Source organism: Rhinoraja longicauda, chromosome 11 (assembly GCF_053455715.1).
Source record: "Rhinoraja longicauda isolate Sanriku21f chromosome 11, sRhiLon1.1, whole genome shotgun sequence".
NCBI classification, from domain to species: Eukaryota; Metazoa; Chordata; class Chondrichthyes; order Rajiformes; family Arhynchobatidae; genus Rhinoraja; species Rhinoraja longicauda.
In genome coordinates this window covers 40,937,848-40,961,405 of record NC_135963.1, presented here as the reverse complement: position 1 = coordinate 40,961,405, position 23,558 = coordinate 40,937,848, and the positions used below count along the sequence as shown (strand labels likewise).

Sequence of the window (23,558 nt, the reverse complement as noted above, 5' to 3'; positions counted from 1 at the left end):
CCTTGGTGAACATGGCAATAAAATAATCTGAATCTGAATTATTATCTGGAATAGACCCTACCTTTATGATCTTTACAGGTTTTGAGTTTATCATTGGAAGTTAGATCCCTCTTCTCCATTGCCCCCTTGCCATCATTGCCTGAGGTGTGGAAGAGAGGCACATAACTTGGACCTTGCGATTGCAAATGAAGTCAACTAAATCAGCACAGACTGAAAACTCTTTTTTGGACTGTATTGCTCAGCTGCATCACTGGATATTACCTTTTCCCATCAGCGAGGCAAAACAAACAACAACAAAATCACTTCCTTCTCTCAGGGATCCATTGAATTTCAGGTGCGCACCGTACAGTACTTGAGGGTGGTGTGTGGGGTGAGGGTGGTGTGTGGGGTGAGGGTGGGGTGAGGGTGGTGTGTGGGGTGAGGGTGGTGTGTGGGGTGAGGGTGGTGTGTGGGGTGAGGGTGGTGTGTGGGGTGAGCGTGGTGTGTGGGGTGAGCGTGGTGTGTGGGGTGAGTGGTGAGCGTGTGTGTGTGTGGTGAGTGAGTGTGTGGGGGGTGCCGCTTTAAGAGTTTCACGGTGACGGCTCCTATTCAAATAACGCTGCGGCGGGCTGGGCCGCTGATTGGCCGAGCCTGCCCCATTGTGGGCGGGCCTCGGGCTGTGACGGGAGGCGGGGCGGCGGGGATTGGGCGGCGGCGGCGGCCGGGCCAGTATAAATAGCGAGCTATTTTTAAACGGTTACTATTTGCCGGAGCTGCGCGGCGGGAGCCGGAGCAGAGGTACCGGTTACCCCGGAAAACTAACACACACAACCAATCCTACCGGCGGGAACTTCACACCACATCCCACTCCTCAGTCGAAGTTGGGTGCCATCGATTGACAGCTCGGGGCAGTCCCGGCTCGGTTACCGGGCGGAAAGTTGCAAGCCGCATGATGGAGTTTAAGGTGGAGGCGCACCGCATCATGACCATCTCCCTCGGCAAGATCTACTCTTCCCGGATACAGCGCGGAGGCATCAAGTTACACAAGAACCTGCTGGTGTCCCTGGTGCTCAGAAGTGCCCGGCAGGTCTACCTGAGCGAGCAGGACGAACTCTACCTGCAGGCTCAGGCTCAGTTCCAGGCGGCGGCCGGTGAGCAGTCTGCCAACTGGGCCGAGATGGAGGAGAGGAACGCCTGCGAGTCCTCGGGCGATCAGGGGGTGAGCAGGGCTGAGGCGGAGAGGACAGAGCCTCAGGAACAAGGGCCGAGCTGGGTTGAGGCGGAAAGGACTTTGTGCCCGCTCTCACAGGACCAAGGACCAGAGGCAAAGGCCACCCAGGAGCTGGACACCCCCCGCCAGTCTGCGGTTACATGCGCCCAGCAGCTGGAGGCGAGGGGGTCCCGAGAGCTGGGGACTCCTTCGGATTGTGACTCGGTGGCCAAAGCGAGTTCTGGTCGGAAGAGGCGGAACGGAGAGCAGGGGGGATCCGAGCCTGAAAGCCCGCTCAAAAGGCCCAGGACCGAGCAGCATCTGACCATCTTGGCTGCCGGCCAAGAGGAAGAGGAGATGGAGACTTCCAACGTCTCCAGTCTCATCAACATCTTTGGTTCCAGCTTCTCCGGGCTCCTGAGTAAAGAGGAGAGCGAGGGCGAGAGCGGGCAGATCTGCTGTGATCAAGTGTTGGGAAACATGGGCTCCTGGAACAGGGCGATTGTCGCCTTCTGAAAGTTTCGCCCTCTGGGACGGGAGTGATGGAGACCAGGACTTTTTCGATTTCGATTGGTTCTCACTTCTGGAGCATGCACGGCCTGGGAAGGTTTGGTTCGGAGCAGCCTGCACCTCTCTAAAAAGGCGCCCTCAGCACCACGTGGAGAGCAGGTTCATTCACCACCCCCGATGAGGAAATGGAGCGGATAGGCGGGCCCTGACGGGCGTGTTCGGACTCGGTCGGAGGGCATCTGTTTGGAGAGTTGGGAGTTCCTGTGAATTTCTTTTGGTTTAATTGTGTATCTTTGCAGCCCGACTAAAGGTTTCAAGGTAGCAAGAGTTTCAGTTGGAAGTTTTATTGTATATTGAAACAAAATACAAATTGCTGAGTCAGTTGCCTTTTCCCGTCTGTTCTACGCCTTTTCGCAGATGTTTAATTTGCATTGGACTCGCAATGGGCAGTTTGGGTACATTTCTGTACGTAAATATAACGTCTTTGTTTTATAAAGACATGAAAAACGTTCATTATTAACCGTTTTTTGTAATACTGTTTTCATTGTTGTATGACTGGTGTAATTTACATGAATTAAAAGGTTATTTTAAATTAACATTGCTCTTTGGGCTTGTTTGCACGTACGCACTGGGCCTCAATGGGTTAACTAACTGCTGCCGTTGTACTGGCGGGGGGGGGGGAGGGGAGTTTCCTTTGTGGCTATTGTTGGGAGGAATGCATTGGGCTCTTTAAAGAGACAGTACTGCTTTTGTCAGCTCTAAGTAGGGTAAAGTTCACCTGCTCCAACCGCAACTTTTTTTTTATTTTTTTTAAACCGAACCACCCGCCCAGAGTTGGCAATTTTTTCCACTTTCAAACGGGCTTTCTCGACTGGCTTTGAAATGAAGGCTTGAAACTTGATCGTTGCAACTACTTTCCTCCACACCGCCCCATTCCGTATCGTCCTATTTTGGGATCTGCTTACAAACATTTTACTTCCTGCGTTTTAATGCCCTTCCCCCACCAGAAGAGTTGGTCGTCTGTTGAAATTTTATCCTGCTGAGGGATTGTTTGGTTGATCGGGAACTGAGTGGGGCCTAATGTTTCTTCGACCCACCCCCCCAAAAAAAGTGCTGCTCGCTGTTGACTTTATTTTGTTCGCCGTTTAGTCTTGCTTTTAGATATTTTTTTTAGATTTAGATCTTTTGTACTGAAGAAAATTAAGAATAAGAGGGACAACGTAGTTAAAGCAGCTGAGCACAACGAAAGCGTGTACATGGGGTTTACTCTAATACCTGGGGTTGAGATATTACATTACTGAGTGGAAATAATTTCTGTCACCTTTTTTCTAGGATCATAGTCTTCCCCGATCTGCCTGTCCATGTAGGATCTAAATAGGCTTCCAGGATTGTTGCAATCTCCAGTTATTGCCCAAGCACGCAGTTTACTTTCCTTTTGGTCCATTCAACCCTAAAAAAAGTACAGAGATCTTAAATCCAAACAGCTTTGTGCAGTCCTGAGGATATAGTAAGTACTTAAATATGTTGCTGGTGATTTTAATGCTTTGAATTTAAACTGAGTCTCAGGATAGTAAGTGAGATCTTATCCCATACTGATGTCAGGTTTTTAAGTAAAAATGATGACCAATGCAATGGCTACTTTTTTTGGATGTTGACTTTGCCAGTGAATCATGAAATGTGGGAAATTACAGGAGAGGAATGGGCCAGCTCACGATGTGTGTGCTGATCATGATGTCAAATTCAGCTAATCCCTTCTGTCCTAAAGTAAGCATGCAGGCACAGCAGGCAGTGAAATAAGCAAATGGCATGTTGGCCTTCATAGCAAGAGTATTTGAGTATCAGAGCAAGGAGGTCCTCCTGCACCCTGGTGAGGCCACACCTGGAATATGTGTAGTTTTGGTCTTCCAATTTGAGGAAGGACATTCTTGCTATTGAGGGAGTGGAGAGTAGGTTCACCAGGTTAATTACCGGGATGGCGGGACTGACATATGATGAAAGAATGGATTGACTGGGCTTATATTCACTGGAATTTAGAAGGATGAGAGGGGATCTTATAGAAACATAAAATTCTTAAGGAATTGGACAGGTTTGACGCAGGAAAAATATTCCTGATGTTGGGGGAGTCCAGAACCAGGGGTCACAGTTTAAAAATATGGGGTAGGCCATTTAGAACTGAGAATGAGGAAAAACTTTTTCACCCAGAGAGTTGTAAATCTGGAATTCTCTGCCACAAAAGGCAGTGGAGGCCAATTCACTGGATGTTTTCAAGAGAGTTAGATTTAGCTCCTGGGGCTAATGGAATCACGGGATATGGGGAGAAAGCAGGAACAGGGTACCGATTTTGGATGATCAGCCATGATTATATTGAATGGTGGTGCTGGTTCGAAGAGCTGAATGGTCTACTCCACCTATTTTCTATGTCTGCACAGGATCTATATCCCTCTTTTCATGATATTCACGTGCCGATCTAAAACTCGCCTCAATGTCACTTGCATCTACTTCTACCACACCTGGTAATCACTGTGGGCACTTGCACTCTTTTTGAGAAAATAACATGCCAAAATTTCCCACCTCTGACCTTAAAGCCATGCCTAGTATTTGACACTGCCTCCCTGAAGCTTTGTAAACTTCTCTTAGGGCTTCCCTCAGCCTCTGATGCTCCAGAAAAAAATAATCCAAGCTCATAAAGCCCTTCCTTGTAGCTAATACTCACTGATCTAGGTAGCATCCTAATAAACCCGTTGTGCATCCTCTCCAAAGTCTTCGCATCCTGCAATGGACTGACCAGATCTGCACATGATACTCCAAATATGGCCCAACGAAAGATTTATAAAGCAGCACCATGATTTGACTCTTGCACTCAATGCCCTAACTGATGTATATTGAACACCTTCTTTACCACTCTATACTCTTGTGTTGCTAGTTTCAGGGAGTGATGGACATTAATTACACAGAGGGATTGTGGGATCAATGCTTGCCCTGATTAAACTCCATCTGCCAGGTCTCTGCTCATATCTGCACCTGATCTCTCTCCTGTTGTATCCTTGGACAGCCGCCTTCGTTCTCTACAACTTCACCAATTTTTGTGTTGTCTGCAAACTTAGTGAGCCCATCTGTATTATTGTGACAAAACACGTCCCAGTACTGATCACTGGAATATTGCAGATCTACAGCCAGAATGACGCCCTTCTGCCACTACTGACACCCTTCCACCACTACCCTCTACCTTCTATGGATTAGCCAGTTCAGAACCCAAACTGCCATGTTACTGTGAAACCCAAGCATCCAAATCTTTGGGAGAGGAGTCAAGTTCATTTTCCAGCTCAAAGTGGGAAAGGTGGCCTTTTTCACTTGTCTCGTCTGATGGTATTGAGGTTAATTGACTGCCCCACTTAATGCACCAGTGACTGGGCTATCTTAGTTTGTGGGAGAGTAGATTCTGCCTTTCATCTGTACCCTGCAAGGACTATTTGTTGCTGCATTTCAACAATTGGGAAAATTCAGATTTAAAAAATGTTGTCCTGCACTGAAACCAGTGTAAGTAATTGTGTCTGAATTTATAATTTTGAGTTTTTCCTCATAAGAATGTTTGATCCAAATTATGAATGAGGAATTGATCAGACATCGGGGCTAAATGGGCCTCTTGTTCTTGAGCATAGTTTGTATTGTAACTGGTGGCACATCTGGTAGAACTGCTGCCAACACAGCACCAGAATCCTGGGTGCAATCCTGACCTCGTGTGTTGCCCGTGTGGAGCTTGCACATTATCCTTGTGAGTGCATGAGTTTCCTCTGGGTGCTCTTGGTTTCCTCTCGCATCCCAAAGTGGTGCAGGTTTGTTGGTTGGTTGGCCTCCAAATTGCCTCTACTGTAAAGGAAGTGGATGAGAAAGTGGGATAACATTGAACTAGTGTGAATAGGTCATTGATGATTGGTGTGGGCTGAAGGGCCTGTTTCCATGCTGTATCTCTAGAGCTAGTTTCACCAGAGTAATGTGTGTCCCACTTTTTGGAGGCATGTGAGAGTAAAATTATCAATTGAATTCTCTTCTAGTCTCAATAGTCAGGTCATTTGATATTTTTAAATTCCTTTAGTGGAGTGTTTAGACTTGATTTATCGCTTGAGTATTGACTGATTAAGGTACTGATATGCTGTAATCCATAAAGAGGAGATCAAGATCATACACATTTGTACAACTACGATAAATGTCTCATGGGTAAGAACAGCACAGTGGTGCAGCTGTTAGAGTTTCCACCTTGCAGCTCCAGCAACCCAGGCTCAATCCTGACCTCTGCCACTATCTGACTGGAGTTTGCACATGACAAAGAATTTCCCCTGGGTGCTATGGTTTCCTTATGCAAACCAGTAGCTTAATAGCCTAAGGGCAATTTAGAGCAGTGTATGTGGGTGGCGGGAGAGTGATGACATGAGAACAAATGGATTACAGGAAACTAAGGGGATGGGATTGTTTTGAGAGCTGGTGAAGACTGAATGGATCAAATAGCTTCCGTGATTAGGAAATACATGAAGGCTTGATTTTGGTTAAGCTCAGTGTAACTGAGATGTTACGGACTCGAGTGTTTTGAGGAAGTAAAACTTTCAAATGGTTGGTGAGCCTGAAATTTGGGTTAAAATTAAATTACCCAGAAGAACAAAAGAGATGATGAGGTTAAATGGGTAATTAGGAGCTGGCACAATGTGAGGTCTGAAAAATGAGTTTCTGATTTGAGATGATCTACATTGCTGCATGAGCCAGCACAGTTACACAGTGGGTTGAGCCATTCTCTCCCAGTTCCAGTGACCCAGATTGCTGCTATGAGTATACTGTTGAAAAATTGCTGCAATGTACTTTGATTAACCTGTAGTTGAGGGAATGAGTGTATTAAGTGGGGGACAGAGCTGATTATGATGCTACACAGCTGACTTGCGTAATACCTTAATTGTTGAACTGTACTCATCCAGACATGTGGAAAGTACGCATCATGCTTCTGACATGGCTTATAGATGTGGGAAGGGTTATTGAGTTATGTGTCATTACTGCAAGATACCCAATCTGTGACATGGTCTAGAAGCCGCAGTACTTATTGGCTGGTCCAATAAATTGTTTTTCTGCATTGTGTGCCCTAAGGTGGTGACTTAGTTACCCTGGAGAATACTTGCAGCAATGTCCTGCTCCTTGCCTGGTTGACATCCTACAATTACAGCTTCCATTGTACAGAATGAAGTCAATCAGTGGAAGGTTTTCCTCAGAATTTCTAGGAATTATTTTACTAATTCTCCATGATGCTGCATTCATCCAGATAAGTACGGTGATGACAAGAGCGAGTCACAGGCTGTGTGTTCCCCAAGGTTTCTCTACTATCTTCAAGGCACCAGTCAGGAGTGTCATGAATACTCAACACTGTCTGGATTATTGCAGCCCCAACAGAACAATCAAGATTGTTTGATGGGCTCTTGTTCAAAGCAACACTTTTGACTGACACCTCATTCATCACTTTTACCTCTTCATTGCCTCCAATGCTTGGTTTACCTAGGCTCTGAAACATCTATAAAATCATCTTCATGTCCACAATATTGACCACCTTATAGAGCAAGGGAGTGCATGTATGGGAACTGTCACCCTCAAGTCAACGATAGTTGTTCATGGGTAGAATTCTTCACTTCCAGCTAAAAGGACAACATTTTCCGAGCAATATGTTCTGTCAGTGTCCCTGGGTATTGAATTTGGTGAGTAGTGGATGATTTTATTTGGATTTTAGTACCTTGTTTAGTTTGGGTTTGCAGTTAAAATTGCTTAACTTTGTAATTTTTAATTGCAGTGAGATAAATTGGTAAATGAGTAGATTTTCATATCCCATGCATTTGAATAATTGGCTAGAACTAGTTAATTGAAGTCAAATGACACAAGGCACTAATAGCTAGAAAACTAAATTTGCAGTCCCAATTAAAAGCGAAACATTTTGGGGTCAGCTTCACCAGTGTAAACGTTGAGCATGGGTGATGTTGACAGTATTAGGTTTTTAAGATGTCATGGCAAGGCAGGTAATGTGTGGCAGGTGTAAGAGGTGGGAATTGATTGAAAGTGAGTTAATGGCGACCGTAATCTGTAATTAGTGTTTGCAGCTCAAGGAACGTTAGCTCACAGTTGGTGACCTCAAGTGTGATATTCGGATATCTTGAGGCATCGGTGAGGGGGAAAGCAATCTGGTTATTTTATTGCAGCCCTCAGATTAAGTACTCTGAAATTTGTCCGTTAACTGGGATAGGAAGATTGACGCACAAAGCTGGAGTAACTCAGCGGGACAGGAAGCATCTCTGGAGAGAAGGAATGGGTGACGTTTCAGGTTGAGACCCTGGGATAGGAAGATGTGCTTATGACCAAGGCAGGAATATGGATGCAGTGAGAGTGTTGTGGAGAATCAGCCCTTGCACCTGTCTGACCTGCATAAGATTCTTGAAGTCTGTGTGGCAAGAGTGGAGACCACAGGGCGCATAAGCAAACTGACTGAAGTACCATGGTGCGTGGGCCTTGCATGTGTTGAAGGAATATAATGGTGCTAGGGAATGGCATAGTTAGGGGGGTAGATAATGTTTTCTGCAGCTGTGACACGAGCCCCAAAGGTGCAGGCCTAAGGACATCTCCCTTGGCTCTGGAGTTTATGTTGGATTGGAGGCGAAAGATCGAGTGGTAGTGTCCATGGAATCAGTGACAGAGGGCAAGAAAAATGTTCTAGTTTAGTTTAGAGATGCAGAGTGGAACAGGCCATTCAGCCCATCGAGTCTGTGCCAACAAGCGATCCTCGAACGCTATCCTATACACTAGGGACAATTTGCAATCTTTTTGACTGAAGCCAATTACCTGTGTCTTTGAAGTGTGGGAGGAAACCAGAACACCCGGGGTAAACTCAAACGGTCACGGGGAGAACGTACAAACTCCGTACAGACAGCACCCGTAGTCAGGATCAAACCAGGGTCTCTGGCGCTATAAGGCAGCAACTCTACCGTTGCGCCACTGCTCTAAGAATGTGAGCAGTTTGGGTCCAAATTATACAACTGAGCGACAAAGATAATCTCTCGATTACTACAGAGCCATTTGCAAATTGCCATAAGGTAAATAACCAGGAAATGACAGTGCGACTCAAAGATTAATGTGGGAGAAATGGGTTTCAATTTATGAAGTACTGGCATTGAGGAGAGGGAGTGGGTGGGATAAGCTTAATTTTAACTGGACGTTCGCCAGTATCCTTGCAAACTGAATATGATAAGTATGGCAGGGGGAAGGGTTCCAGTGATGGGAAATTTAGAAAGCTTCAGAGAAAGATCAAAAGACAGTGCAGAGTGGCAAATTGAATAATAAAATTCAGAGTATGTTGGGTGGGGACAGAGCAAACAGATAAGAATGTACTCCAATTGAAGTAGAACAGGGAAACATGGTGAAAGGTGATATTAAAATATATGCAGCAAAGTATGTGAATTAATGGCACAGAGGGTATAATCTAGTAGCCATGAGAGAGATATGGTTGCAAATTGACCAAGGTTAGGAATGAAATATTCCAGGGCGCTTTTGTTTGGAAAAGATGGGCAAGTAAAAGAGGATGACTATTGTTAACAATAAAAGGCCATGTTCACCTGCATCCTTTGGTTTGGATGCTTCTATAAATTCTAGTGTGATTTCTACAGACTAGAAAATACAAAATCTAATCCCACTACTTATAAAAGAAGGAAGAGATAAAACATAGAACCATAGACAAGTTGAGCAAAAGAAACAAACTATTGGAGGAATTCTGTAAGTCAGTCAACATCTGTAGAGGGAAATGGCCAGACAATGTTTTGGGTTAGGCCCTTTGTTCAGATCATTACTTTCAACAGATGTGACCTGACCCACTGAGTTCCTCTGCCAGTTTGTTTTTTTGCTCAAGATTCCAGCTACTGCAGTCTCAACTATAGATAAGTTAACAGGTGAGGTCGTCTCTGGACGTTGTTCTAGGGAGTCTGTGGCTGCTGTCTTTGACCATATTGCAGTGCTGGCGCCTGTCTTGAACCACATGCTGTCGTGATGTTTCGTGCCCGCCTGGAGATCCTTTTTCCACCTGCCACGGTCCTCAGCAGCCGCTTTCCAGTTGTCAGTGTCGATATTGAGCTTGTCATATCCCTTTTAATTGTGTCCTTATAGCGGAGCTTTGGTCTTCCTCTTGGTCTCTGAGCATTGGCAACCTCCCCATGAAGCACCTCTTTGGGGACGCGCCCATTGACCATCCTATGTCCAGCGGAGGCACTTCTGCTTTAGGATAGAAGGGATGCTAGGCATATTGGTTAGAGAGAGGACAGATTCGTTGGTAACTTTTGCCCTGCCGAGAAACCTCCAGGATGCGGCGAAGACAGCGAAAATGGAATTTATTCAATTTCCGCTCTTAATGTTGATAGGTCATCCAAGCTTCACTACTGAAACGTAGCGTGCTCAATACACAGGCTTTGTAGACAGTGACCTTGGTTTTGGTTGTGAGTTTCCTGTCCTTCCATGCCCGCTTGGTTAGTCTCCCAAAGGTGGTTGCTGCCTTTCCTTTGCATGAGTTGATTTCCTCATCCAAAGAGGCTATCAGTCATTGTGGATCCCAAGTAGGAGAATTATTTGACGGATTCCAGTAAGGTGGTGTTTAGGCTGATTTGAGGGGGGGAGTGGAGTGCCCTGACTCATGACAACAGATGTCTTAATGCTGATTGTCAGTCGATATTCATTGCCGGCATGAGACATCCTGTTCATTAGCCTTGCAGTATCATCAGCTTGCAGGAGCTCTCAGGAGCACAGTTTTCACCTTCGTCTTGTCCTTTAATCTTGATAGATTGAAGAGTTTACCATCACTTCTGGTGTGGAGGTAGACTCCTTCCGTGTCTGTCGGGAAGGCAAAGGGTAGATAGGAAGATGCCGAACAGAGTTGGGGCTAGGACACACCCTTGCTTCGCTCTGCTTCTCATGGGGAAGCTTTCTGACGTAGCGCCATCAAACTACACTGTACCATGCAGGTTTTCATGAAAGGACTGGGTGATGTTTAGAAGGTGTGGTGGACACCCACACTTTAGCACCTGGTAAAGGCCGCGTCTGCTGACAGAATCCAATGCTTGATGAATGATTTAGTTTAGTAGATCAGGAGTAATATATCAAAATATTGTGGGTTTATCGTATTATGAGAAATTAAGCTGGGATTGAGAAAAATATGAGGTAGTCATGTAAATACAAAACTGTAATAGGGTTTGGCAGGCTATACATGGGGTTGTTTCTCCATGATTGGGTATTCTTGAACCAGTGATCATAGTCTAAAAATAAAAGGTTGTTATTCTCGACTGAATCCGGACTTGTAGCAGCAACACGGGCACACAGGGTGAGATAAACACACGGGAACAAATTATACATCAATTATACAAAAGTTCTGTAAGACTGCAAAAAACAAAGCAAGACATTAATGCCAAAGCAGAATTACATTTAAAAAAACAAAACAAGACCGCAGTAGTGCAAGAGGAGGCCATACAGTCGCTTTGGATTTTAGTTGTGTAGCTTAGTTCAAGAAGGTGAAAGTTGTTGAACAGTAGCTGTTCCTGATCTGGATGGTTTGGACTTTGAATTGAATTGCCTGATGATAGCAGTGCGAAGTGGACATGCCCATGATTGTGGGATCCTTGATGATGGATAGTGTCCTCTGGAGGCACTGCCTCGTGTAGATGCTTTTGATGGTGAGGAGGGCTGTTCCTGTATGGGCTGGGCTGAGTCCACCACTCTGCTGCCTGCAGCCACAAAATTCTATTCTTGAAGAAGGGGTTTTGACCCGAAACGTCACCCATTCCTTCTATACGGAGATGCTGTCTGCCCCGCTGAGTTACTCCAACATTTTGTGTCCACCGTCAGTTTAAACCAGCATCTGTCGTTCCTTCCTACAAACTCTCTGCAGCCTCTTGCATTTGTGTGCATTGAAATTGCCATACCTGGCCATGATGAAATTGGTCAAATTACTTTGTACAGTACATCTGTCAAAGTTTGTTCAGTGTTCTGAGATGTGCCAAATCTCTTTAAACTTCCTTGAAAGTAGAGGTGCTGGTGCTCCTCCTTCGTGATTGTATGTATGTGCTGGCATGAATAATTTGGGCCTTGGGGCCTGTTTCTGTGTTGTGTAGCTCCATGATTCTATGACTAATATGCAAGAGTAGTCCATTTTTAAATATTATGGGAATCAAGGACTATGGTCACTATTAAATTGTATTGAGTGAGGTGTAAGATTAGCCATGATCTTTAGTTTCAGTTTTGCAGATACAGGGTGGAAACAGGCCCTTCTGCCCACTGAGACCAGCAATCGCCCATACACTAGTCCTATTCTACACCCTGGGGACAATTTACAGAAGCCAATTAACCTACAGACATGTAGGTCTTTGGACTGGGGAGGAAATTGGAGCACCTGGAGAAAACTCATGCAGTCACGGGGGAAAGTACGAACTGCATACAGACCGATCTGTAGTCAGGATTGAGTCTGGGTCTCTGGTTGCTGTAAGGCAGCATCTCAACTGCTGCGGCATTGTGCTGCCCATGGAAATTTAGAACGGGGGAAAAGGTGTTGAATGGCCTTGTTCTGTTTTTGATATTATCTTCCAAGTTATACACCATGCTGATATGGAAATATATTGCATTTTCTTTCTTGTCTCCGATGGCATTTCGCAACAGCACAAAGAGGCGATACCTTCACCCTGTGGACTACAATCATGTGAGAAAATGATTCACCACTCTCTTCCCATTTAAAAAAAAATCATCCTGGGATTTGCTGGTGGATCAAATATTTATTATCCACTTTGAACAGCCCTGGAGATGGATGGCTGCTACTGTGTCCTGGATTGAGGAGACGAATCCCATCATATGCCTGGAGGAACCTACAGGGATAGTGTGTAGCAAGTCATGGAAAGCAATGGAAATTACCTTGCAAATATTTCACACTTTTAAACTGTCAGGTTCTGGTTCTGGAAGTCGACTTTGGCCAGTTAGAACAAGCAATTGGTGTTAGTCAGTTTAGCTCTTTTTGTTTGAGTTCAGATTGATGAATATGTATTTTTGGAGGCTGATCGGGAGAGCTCTGGAAATTTGAGGATAACAATACCAATGTTGCTCTTTTCCTTTCAATCAAGTGGTTGAATACCACTACGTGTATTTGTTAGTACTAGTCTGCAGCATGTATTAATTAATGTGAATTATCACAGGCCATCAGCACTTATCAAACATTATTCTTTCAGGTCTCCGAATTTCAAATGCACAATACAATCCACTAAGCATATTCTCACATTTCAGGAAAAAGGGGCGGTATGTCCAATCTATGTTAAAATATACAAGTTTCTTGATTATTGCTGGGGATCAGTTGAGGACAGGATTACAATGCTGCGAATGGTTGTTCCCACACCCTGAGAGCCTGAAAGTTCTTGTACTTTAACCCGTCTGCACTTTATCGTTGCTTTTGTCTTGCCCAGACATAGCCTTTCCTCCCACTTCCAAAGCAGGGCAGGCGAGAAGCTCTCCTGAGTAGATTTACTATTTGGCAGGAGGCTGTGGATGAGGAATGCAGCTTTAAGAATTCTTTCTGCATTACACATCTTTGCTCAGGAAATCAGCTACAGATTCCCAACAGTGACTGCCGGTTGCAATGCATAGTTTGTTAAGCCCTCCGTTAGTTAAGTATAAACTCTGCTATTAAGGTAGTGCAGTGTTGGAACCCTGGTGGGGCACAGTCACTTATTTTGAATTTTGAAGTAAACAGACTGTGATCCTGAAGAGAGAAAATATTGTGTGTGTGTGTGGCATGTCTTTTGTGTATGATGCATTTTGTATATAATGTGTATACATGTTGGCAATTGTTAACTATGTTTGTGTTGTCATTTGTGAGTGGAGCACCAAGGCACATTCCTTGTATATGAATACTTGACCAATAAACTTATTCATTCATTCATATGGAGTGTATAATGTTTATTTGCCAAGTGAGAAAGTGTGTGTGTGTGTGTAGTAAGTGCATCTGAGCATGGAAGGTTAGTTGGTATATGATTATGTGTATGATTACTCTGTGTATAAATGGTTTAGTGTATTTATTTGCCTTTGGTCTGTATGACTCGCTGTATATGATGTGCTTGTGGTATGTAAGAAAATAACTGCAGATGCTGGTACAAATCGAAGGTATTTATTCACAAAATGCTGGAGTAACTCAGCAGGTCAGGCAGCATCTCAGGAGAGAAGGAATGGGTGACGTTTTGGGTCGAGACCCTTCTCCTTCTCTCCTGAGATGCTGCCTGACCTGAGTTACTCCAGCATTTTGTGAATAAATGCTTGTGTGGTATGTATCTGTGTGCAGGGTTGATTGTTGTGATGTGTGTCAGCTTTTATATCTAACTGGGTGGTGAGAGGATGTTTGTTGAATATTTTTGTGTGCGAGTGTGTGTGTGTGTGTGTGTATTTGTGTTGCTAACATAAGCTTGCATCTAGACTACATGCAGTGCCTGGGTGTGTTTTGTGCGTATGCATTTGACAGAACAATCTTATCAGTGCCGGTGGTGTGGTCATCAGCATAAACAGAAACATTGCCTCAAGGTCGATGTCCAAGTTCTCAAGGATCTCACAAAGGCAGCTCTTTTTTCAATGCCTCACAGGCAACCTGTCCACTTCCGGTCAACCAGAGCTTCTGAATAATTGCAATGCATGGGCTACCATCGGGTTTACTTAATTGACACCTGTGAAAGACTGTCGACCATAACTGGATGATTAGAAAGTTCAGGAGATCAAGAAACTGATTACTCACAAAGGGAAGATATTCTTGGATTGGAAGCTCACCATTTGTCAAGGAAAAGGCAATGAATGCAGAAGTTTAGCAGAAAACCTATGGTGAAAAATGATGGAAAAGGAAAGTGGATTCAACCATTCATTGACAGTCCAGGCATTGAATTTTCAACCCTGTTAAAACTTTCTATGGCTTTACTATCAAAGGCTTCATTCACCCTGCTGAGAACCAAGATTGGCAATGGTCCTATCAAGGACAGATGGAATTATTGGCTACTGGAAGGAAATCCTCAAGTATCACCTCAATTGCAACTTCCCCTTGACTTGAGCACACAACTCCATCACGCAACAGCCTATCTGGTTGACCTTACTGCTACTCCTGACCAAAGAGAAACTGAAAGAGCCATATCTCAATTAATAATGTAATAAGGCTTGGGGAGCAGACAGTATGGTGCTGAACTTCTAAAACTTGCCAGTGAGTTTAGTTTCAAATCCACAATCTAATTATCACGTCATTCTTATGGAAACCTCAGATGTGTCAAAATTATGGCCATCTTACAGAAAGGTGACAGTAGACATTAACTACCGAAGAGTCTCTTTCAGCTGCAGTCAAAATCTTTGCCAGGGCTTTCCTCAGCCGCTTCCTCCCAATGACTGAAGATCTCCAACCCAGGGCTACAGGTATCTTTTGCCATGTGGGGACATTCACGGCAAGATCTGAATGGTTGAGTTAAAAACGATGCATCTACACATTTCCTTAGTTGGTCTATGTTTTTAAAATATATTGTTGGGTGATTGCATTTCCAAATTGTTAACAGTTTTAGTTCTGAATAGTTCACAGGATTGGAACTTTATCATAACCTGGGGTGGACCTGAATGTACTGCGTACTCTCTCAATTGTAGTATGAAATAGCTAGTTATTGACTAGGTGATGAGGTGATGTACACCAGTTAGCATCAATGGTGTTGAAGTGGTGATGGTTGAGAACTTCAAAAGTTCCTAGGCACAAATATGATCATCAATTTGGCCTGGACCAACCATATTGAAGCCATATCCATGTAAGCACACCAACCTCTACTTTCTCAGAAGACTGAGGTCATTTGGCCTATTTCCAACAACTCTTAACAGCCTCTGCAGATGCACCATAGAAATCATCCTATCACAATGTATCACAGCTTGGTTTGGCAATAGCTCTGCCCAAGAAATTGTAAAGATTTGTGGATCAAGTCAAGTCAAGTTTATTTGTCACATACACATACACGATGTGCAGTGAAATGAAAGTGGCAATGCCTGCGGATTGTGCACAAAAAGAATTAGTTACAGCATATAAATAAAGTTAATAAGTTACTATAGTGTAGACAAAAATTTAGTCTCTGGAGTTATAAAAGTTGACAGTCCTGATGGCCTGTGGGAAGAAACTCCGTCTCATCCTCTCTGTTTTCACAGCGTGACAGCGGAGGCGTTTGCCTGACCGTAGCATCTGGAACAGTCCGTTGCTGGAATGGCAGGGGTCCCTCATAATCTTGCTTGCTCTGGATCTGCACCTCCTGATGTATAGGTCCGGCAGGGGGACGAGTGTAGTTCCCATGGTGCGTTCTGCCGAACGCACTACTCTCTGCAGGGCCATCCTGTCTTGGGCAGAGCTGTTCTGTAGCTGAGTCTATCACACAATCGGCTCCATCTATTCTTTACGCTGCCTTGGGGAAGCAGCCGACATAATCAAGGACTATTTACGTCCCGATCATTCCCTCTTCTCTCTCCTATCAGGCAGGAGATACAGACGCTTGAAAGCATGAACCGCCAGGTTCAGGAACATCCACTCCTATTATTAGCAGATCACTAAATGGTCCTCTCAGAAGTTAAGGGTGTAGTTCCAATCTCCCAACCTACCTCGTCATGCACTTTTTTATCCACACTTTCATTGTCACTGTTGTGCTGTAACACTATATTCTGCACTTTGGTATTTTTCTCCTTGCACTACTTATTGTACTTGTGTAATGTTTTGATTGCATTTGTGTATAGCATGATTTCCCTCTAGCATGCAAAGTTTTTCACTGCATGTTGCAATGCCAGCCATATCAACATGTGAGAATATGGCTGTGTATGCACTGGTTTGTATGTGTGTGTGTTCATCGGCACATTTGGAGAATGCCAGGTAAGGTAATGCACATTTTCACCATGTCTGTTGTCTGTAATCGGATGAACATAGGAATTAGGAACAGGAGTGGGCCATGCAGCCCTTGAGCCTGCTTCTCCAATCAGTGAGACATGGCTAATCTTGGCTTCAGCTATAAATTGCTGCCTGATCTATGATCTTTGATTTCTAAGAGTTTAACAATCTTGGGCAGAGCTCTTGCCAAACCATGTTGTGACGCATTGTGATAGGATGTTTTCAACAGTGTGATGATGCCTTCACTTCAACCTTGGTTAAACTGAATGATGTTGTGTCCTTGGCTCGAGAATTACAAAGATTCACAACCCTCTAAGAGATGTGTGGGAAGGAACTGCAGATGGTGGTTTAAACCAAAGACCGATGCAACTGGAGCACCTGGAGAAAACCCACATGGTCATATGGGAAACTTACAAACTACAGCACCCGTATTTAGGATCGAATCCGGGTCTCCGATGCTGTAAAGCAGCAACTCTACCACTGTGCCGCCCAAAATGTTGCAGTTTGCAGATCCTGACCATGGGTGCTATCTGTAAGGAGTTTGTATGTTCTCCATGTGACCGTGTAGGTTTTCCAAAGACATACAAGTTTGTAGATTAATTGACTTCAGTAAAATTGCAAATTGCCCCTAATGTGTAGAATAGAACTAGTGTACGGGTAATCATTAGTGGGCCAAAAGGTCTGTCTCCACACTAATTCTCTAAACTAAACTAAATTGGCTGAAGGCTATTTTTGTCATTGAGAGGGACCCATAATTGGGCAGATGGCATAATCTTCTGAACAATCTGGCTCAACACGGTTGTAGCCTTTACTTTTGCAACTTAAGCTTTGCTGGGACAGAAAAAATGGGTACGTTCATGGAACGCAATCCTTTGTTAGATATTCAATTGCCCACTGCTAATCATGACTGGATATGGCAGGACAATGCAGAGCTTTGATCTCGTGCTTTGGCTGAAGGTTCACTGAAGTTTCACTCTTTAGCATGAGTGCAGTTCAGTGTCACAGCTTGTCAGCTTCACAGTTTAGTTTACTTTGTGTTGCTCCTGTCATGCCCTACACTCAGCATGAAACCACTATTGGTTCCCTGATGACAGTAATGGTGGTTTAAAATCTATGCCAGGCCTGACATATTGAAGGCATAGTGTATTTCTGATGCTGCTACAGACCCACATCATCACATAAATATCCTGTTGCAAGGTTTGCTGTGAATTTATTCCATTCTGAGCAATGTAGCTATCACATAACACAATAGAGGGTGTGAAGATTGAAAGAAGCCAAATATTGTCACCGAATATTGTCTATTGAAAGATAAAGCATGGAAACGGGTTCTTTGGCCCACCAACTCTGCAGTGACCACCAACCACCCATTCACACTAATTCAATATTAATCCAATTTCTTATTCATCCATAATGTCATCAACTCCTCCTAGATTCTACCACTCTATTTCAAACTGAGGGCAATCAACCTACTACTCAAAACAAGTGGTTGAGGTGGACATTCTTGAGGTTTATAAACTCTTGATGGGCACAGATAATGAGAGTAGCCATTGTCTTTTCCCTAGGTGAGGGGTCTAAAACTAGGTGTAGATTTAAAAAAACACTGTGCTGGAGTAACTCTGAGTTATTCTTGTATCACATATTCTATTGTGCTGCTGCAAGTAAAAATGTAATTGTTTTACCTGGTACATATGACTGGAGTGGGGAGAGTTTTATTGTCGTGAGTTTAATGTGAAAAGGCAATATTTTCATGCAGAGGGCAGTCCTTCATGGAATGAGCTTGGACAGGGCATGTCTGGAGGAATATGGGTTCCATGGGCAACTGGGACTAGTCAAGAGTGTTGTATTGTTATGTCCCGAAATGGAACAATGAAATTCTTGGAGCAGCACAACAGATATGTAAACAAAATATTCTGTAAACTCGGCCAAAGGGCCTGTTTCTGTGTTGTATATATCGCTATGACTGCATTTTTAGGATGCGGGGGGAAGCCAGAGCACCTGGAGGAAATGAGTGGTCACTTGCAAACTTCACATAAACACCATCCAAAGTCAGGATTAGACCATGGTCTGGCATTGTGAAACAGCTCTACTCTACCTGAGAACTTTAAAATCGAGTTGGGCAGTTCACTCGCAGGGCAGTGAAATTCTGAGGGTCTCTCCTCCAAAATGCTGAAGAATGGGTGGTGGGTGAGTTGGTAGCAGAGTGCAATTAAAAATCAAAAACTGATTGTTATAATAAGGGTTATGGAACTAAGGCAGGTCGATGGAGTTAATATGTAGGCCAATCACAATTTGGCTGATGGGCAGAAGAAATTCAAAGGGGTGAATGGCCTGCTCTTGCTGCATCACCACATTGTTTGTTTGACCCTGTCCATCCGTCTGATATGCTGCGTTAACTCACTGCTGGGTTGTGAACAAACTCTGTTTTCTAACGACGATGGACACAAAAAGCCGGACAGGCAGCATCTCTGGAAAGAACGAATGGATGACGTTTCAGGTCAAGACCCTAAATGCCATTCAAATGCCCCTCTTCCGCATAATTTTATAGCAACTGAACTTCAAGTATTCAAAGAATATACAAAAAAAAACAAGCCATTTTATTACTCCAGTGGTGTGTGGCCAGTATAGTGTGGCGCGTATCATCATAATCATACTTTATTAGCCAAGTATGTTTTGCACCATATGAGGAATTTGATTTGCCCTACAGTCATACCAATAAAAAGCAACAAGACACACAATACAGTACATTTTAACATAAACATTCCTCACTGTGATGTAAGGCGAAAAGAAGTTAAATCATCTTCCCTTTGTTCTCCTGCAGTTGGGGGCCTCAAGCCTTCCATTGACAGGACGATCTTGGCTCCCATAGCCGGCGGTCAGGGTGACCAAGATCCCGCATCGGGGGGGAATCTCATCTCCCCGCGCCGGACGATCTGACCCTGGGTCAGGGCTGGTCGAACCTTCTGTGACTTTGGAGCTTCCCGACATCGGTCTCCACCCGAGACTGCGAGCTCCTCGATGGTGAAATCTGCAGGCCGTGGTTGGAGCTTCGATCGCAGGCTCCGATGGTAAGTCCACGGCCCAGCGGTGGGGCTCAAAGTTAGTCTCGAGCAAGGCCTCCAACTCCATGATGTTAGGCCGCAGAGTGACCGGAGATGCGATCTGGAAAATAATCGCATCTCCGGCAAGGTAAGAGATTGAAAAAAAGTTTAACCTTAAATCCTTGAAAGGTTAACGACCACAGTTGTTGTGATAGAGGATATCAAGGCCCAAATGACACAGATTCGATTGGACTAATAACCAAAACCAGGACCTCGTAGTACACAAACCGGGTGGGAGAAAAGTGGGAGTGGGTGGGAGAAAGGTGGGCGTGGGTGGGAGAGGTGCAGGTATTTCCAAACGCAGCCTCAGTGGGGGTCATAGGCAGGTACAATCAGTCTGGAGATTTCCCCAGTTGTAGTTGAGGAAATTCAGTAGCCAATTTGCACACTATATGGTCCCACAAAGCCTAATGCGATAATGAGCCAGTAATCTGCATTGGTTCTGTGTGGGAAGTATATATTGTCCAGCATAGTGGGAGCTCCCTGTCTATTGTTTGGTGGCATGTTTTACAATCATCCAGGGACTCCAGTGCTTCAATAACACGTCTGAATGTGTCATTGCTAACCACGCAGTTCTCCTCCAGCACTGGATTATGTGGAACGGAAGAAGGCAAGAACCGTTCTCATTAAGTGTGGCACACAGTGCAAGAGTATATGTCAAAGCTGTTTTGTACTGATAGGGCAGAACAGTTGGGCACTGAGTAGACAGAACGATGGGGAAAGTGAGAGAATGCAAAGGAGCTGAGCAAAGTGCTTAGTTGTGATGTATGCATAATGTTCCTGAGAGGAAGAGCATTCAGGTTTAAAGTAAATGTTGAAGCGAGGGAGCTAGATTGAAGAGGTCTGGGAATGGAATGAGTGGGATCAGAAAAGGGAATTAAAAAGCAAAGAACTGCAGATGCTGGAAACCTGAAATAAAAATAGAAAATGCTGGAAACCCCTTGCAGGCCTGGCGGTAGAGAGAGAAATAGGCAATGTTTCACTCATCAGAACATTAGTATTCTGAAGAGAAATTGTGGGACAGGAAGATTGAAAGGAAGAAGAAAAAGGGGTAGGGACTGGAGAAGCACATGGCATTGTCCATGTGATGGGGTGAAAGGGGAAAAATAGGTGGGTAAAGATTGATGGAGAAGCAAGGCACGGAGAAGAAAGAATATGAGGGGAGGAGAAGACGCAGGAATGTGTAGTGTAATAGCATGGTGCTCGGGACGAGGAACGATAAGTAGCGGGAATGAGGGGAAAGATGGAACAGGAGAAGTGGAATAGTGGAAAGAATGAGGCAGAGTCTTGGACATGCATTGCATGCAGCAAAATGGCAGATTTTGCTAGAGGTAGGCGAGGTTGAAGTGCGAAAGGTGTAAAGGACAGTAATGGTATGACTCCAGAGAGCAAAGGAAATCCATTAAAAAAAGTCACAAAATGCTGGAGTACTTCAGTGGGTCAGGCAGCATCCCTGGAGAACGTTGATGGGTGACATTTCGGACGGGACCCTTCATCATTTTGAAGAAGTATTCCGACCCGACCCGAAACATCACTTACTCATGTTCTCCAGGGATGTTGACTGACCTGCAGAATTACTCCAGCACTTTGTGTCTATTGTGGGCATGGGCTTGATGGGCTGAATGTGCCTTTTTATTTTGTTTATAAAAAAAACTCAGCATCTGCAGTTCCTTGTTTCTAAACAAAATCCATATTTGGATTTAGTGCATGATGTGAGATGAAACAAAGAGGGGAATGAATGTGCCTAGTCATCTGGAGACAGTCCATTAGATGCATGAAATGGAAGTGCCATGCTTCTGAAAAGCTTGTTTATTCTACACATGCTAATTAGAAACTTGTGAGCTGAGATGTTTGACAACGTTGCCAAGTAGTCTGAGGATCAATTCTCCTTGGTTGGCATCCAGGACGATGACCTTAGTGGGTGGTGCGGGTCAGTCACCAGCCCCTGCACATTGCACAGATGCGTTATTATTGTCTAGGGACTGTTCCCAGATGAAGGACTGCAAAAGGACTTCACAAAAATCAGGGTGGGGAGGGTGGCTAGAGAGCAGTCCTGAGCCACTATCTACCTCATTGGCGACCCTCGGACTATCTTTAATTGGATTTTACTGGCTTTATTATCTTGCATTAAACATTATTCCCTGTGCACTCTGCAATGGCTTGATTATAATCATGCATTGTCTTTCTGCTAACTGGTGTCACAGGGACCAGTACTGGGACCCTTGCAGTTTGCCATTTACATTAACGATTAGATATCTTGAAAATTGGCAGAGTTGTTGATCACTAAGGTTAGTCTTAGATTATGAAATAATATTGCTGATAAGTTGGGCAGAGCATTGGCAGATGAAATTGAATCTCGAAAAGTGCAAAGTCATCCATTGGGACATGCACGTACATAAAGGTAGGACATGCACGATAAATGGCAAGTCCCTAAAGAGTGATGGGGAACAAAGGGACTTTAGTGCACCAGTCCCTTGATTCCTGAAGAAGGCAGCTCAGGTAGAAAAGGTAGTGAAGAAGGCTGCTGACCATCATTAGCTAGGGCATGGAATATAAAAGCATGGAAGTCACAATACCACTTAATACAAATTTGTTTAGGCTGCAGCTGGAATATTGCATGCATTTCTAGATGCGATACCCTGGAGAGAATGCAGAGATTTATCAGGGTGGTGCCTTGTTCGGAGTGCATCAATTATGAGAAGAGACGGGATCGGCTGTGTTTGCTTTCCTTAAAGCAGAGGAGGCTGAGAGAAACCTGAGAGCTGTACCAAATTATGAGAGTCTTAGGTAGTGTAGATAATGAGAAATATTTATCCATGACAGTGGTATCTAAGACCCAATGCATAGGTTAAAGGTGAAGCTGAAGGGGATTTGAAGGGAAAGAAAATTCAACCAGATGGTGGTTGGACTTTGGAATGCATTACCTGGGAAGGCGGTGGAGGCAGAGATTGCCACAGCCGTATCTGGACAAGCATATGAATCACAAAGGCATGAGAGTGTTGGTGGCACTTGATGGTTGGCATGGACATGGTGGGGCAAGGGCCTATTTCTATCCAGTACTATTTTATAATGATGGATATATTCAATGACAGACTCAGAAGAAATAAATTTTTGACTTTTTCTTAAATGGCCAAACATCTATTCTGAAACCCTGTCAAGCTTCCTCCAAATCTTATATTTCAATAAGCTAGCTTCTTATTCTTCTAAACTCCCCTGAGTTTCGACCTAACCTGCTCTAACCATTTCTCATAAAACAACTTAATTTCAGGGATCTACTGAGTAAGCATTCCCTGAACTGTTTCTCATACAAGAGTCGGAGGGATCAGTCTGAAGAAGGGTCTCGACCTGAAACGTCACCCATTCAGTCCTGGGTTTCCCCCTCGACTCAGTGCAGGTGGTGGGAGAGAGGAGGATGATGGCAAAGCTAACATCGCTGCTGGACAACGACTCCCACCCCATGCAGGACACTGTCACTGCACTGAATAGCTCCTTCAGTGACAGACTCCTTCACCCCAAGTGAGTGAAGGAGAGATATAGGAGGTCCTTCCTTCCCGCTGCTGTGAGACTGCACAACCAGCACTGCTCCCAGCAGACGAGTCAACAATAACAGCTAAGAACACAGCAAACTGATGACAATTTTTGTGTCTTTTATTTATAATGAATGATCTCTTGTTCTCGTGCTATTCACTTTGCTGCTGTAACACTGTAAATTTCCCCAGTGTGGGACAAATAAAGGAATATATTATTATTATGCCTTCTCTCCAGAGATGCTGCCTATCCCGCTGAGTTACTCCAGCATTTT

At 44.3% G+C, this 23,558-nt stretch overlaps 2 protein-coding genes across 2 annotated transcripts in view; both read left to right on the top strand.

The window, feature by feature from the left end:
- Positions 1-23,558, top strand: part of mrps14 (mitochondrial ribosomal protein S14) — an 80,312-nt gene that overhangs the window by 8,496 nt on the left and 48,258 nt on the right. The window lies entirely within an intron of this gene.
- On the top strand, positions 757-2,295 carry ier5 (immediate early response 5). The gene has a single exon (XM_078408009.1). The coding sequence runs from the start codon at positions 929-931 to the stop codon at positions 1,703-1,705; it is 777 nt and encodes a 258-aa protein (XP_078264135.1). The 5' UTR covers positions 757-928; the 3' UTR covers positions 1,706-2,295.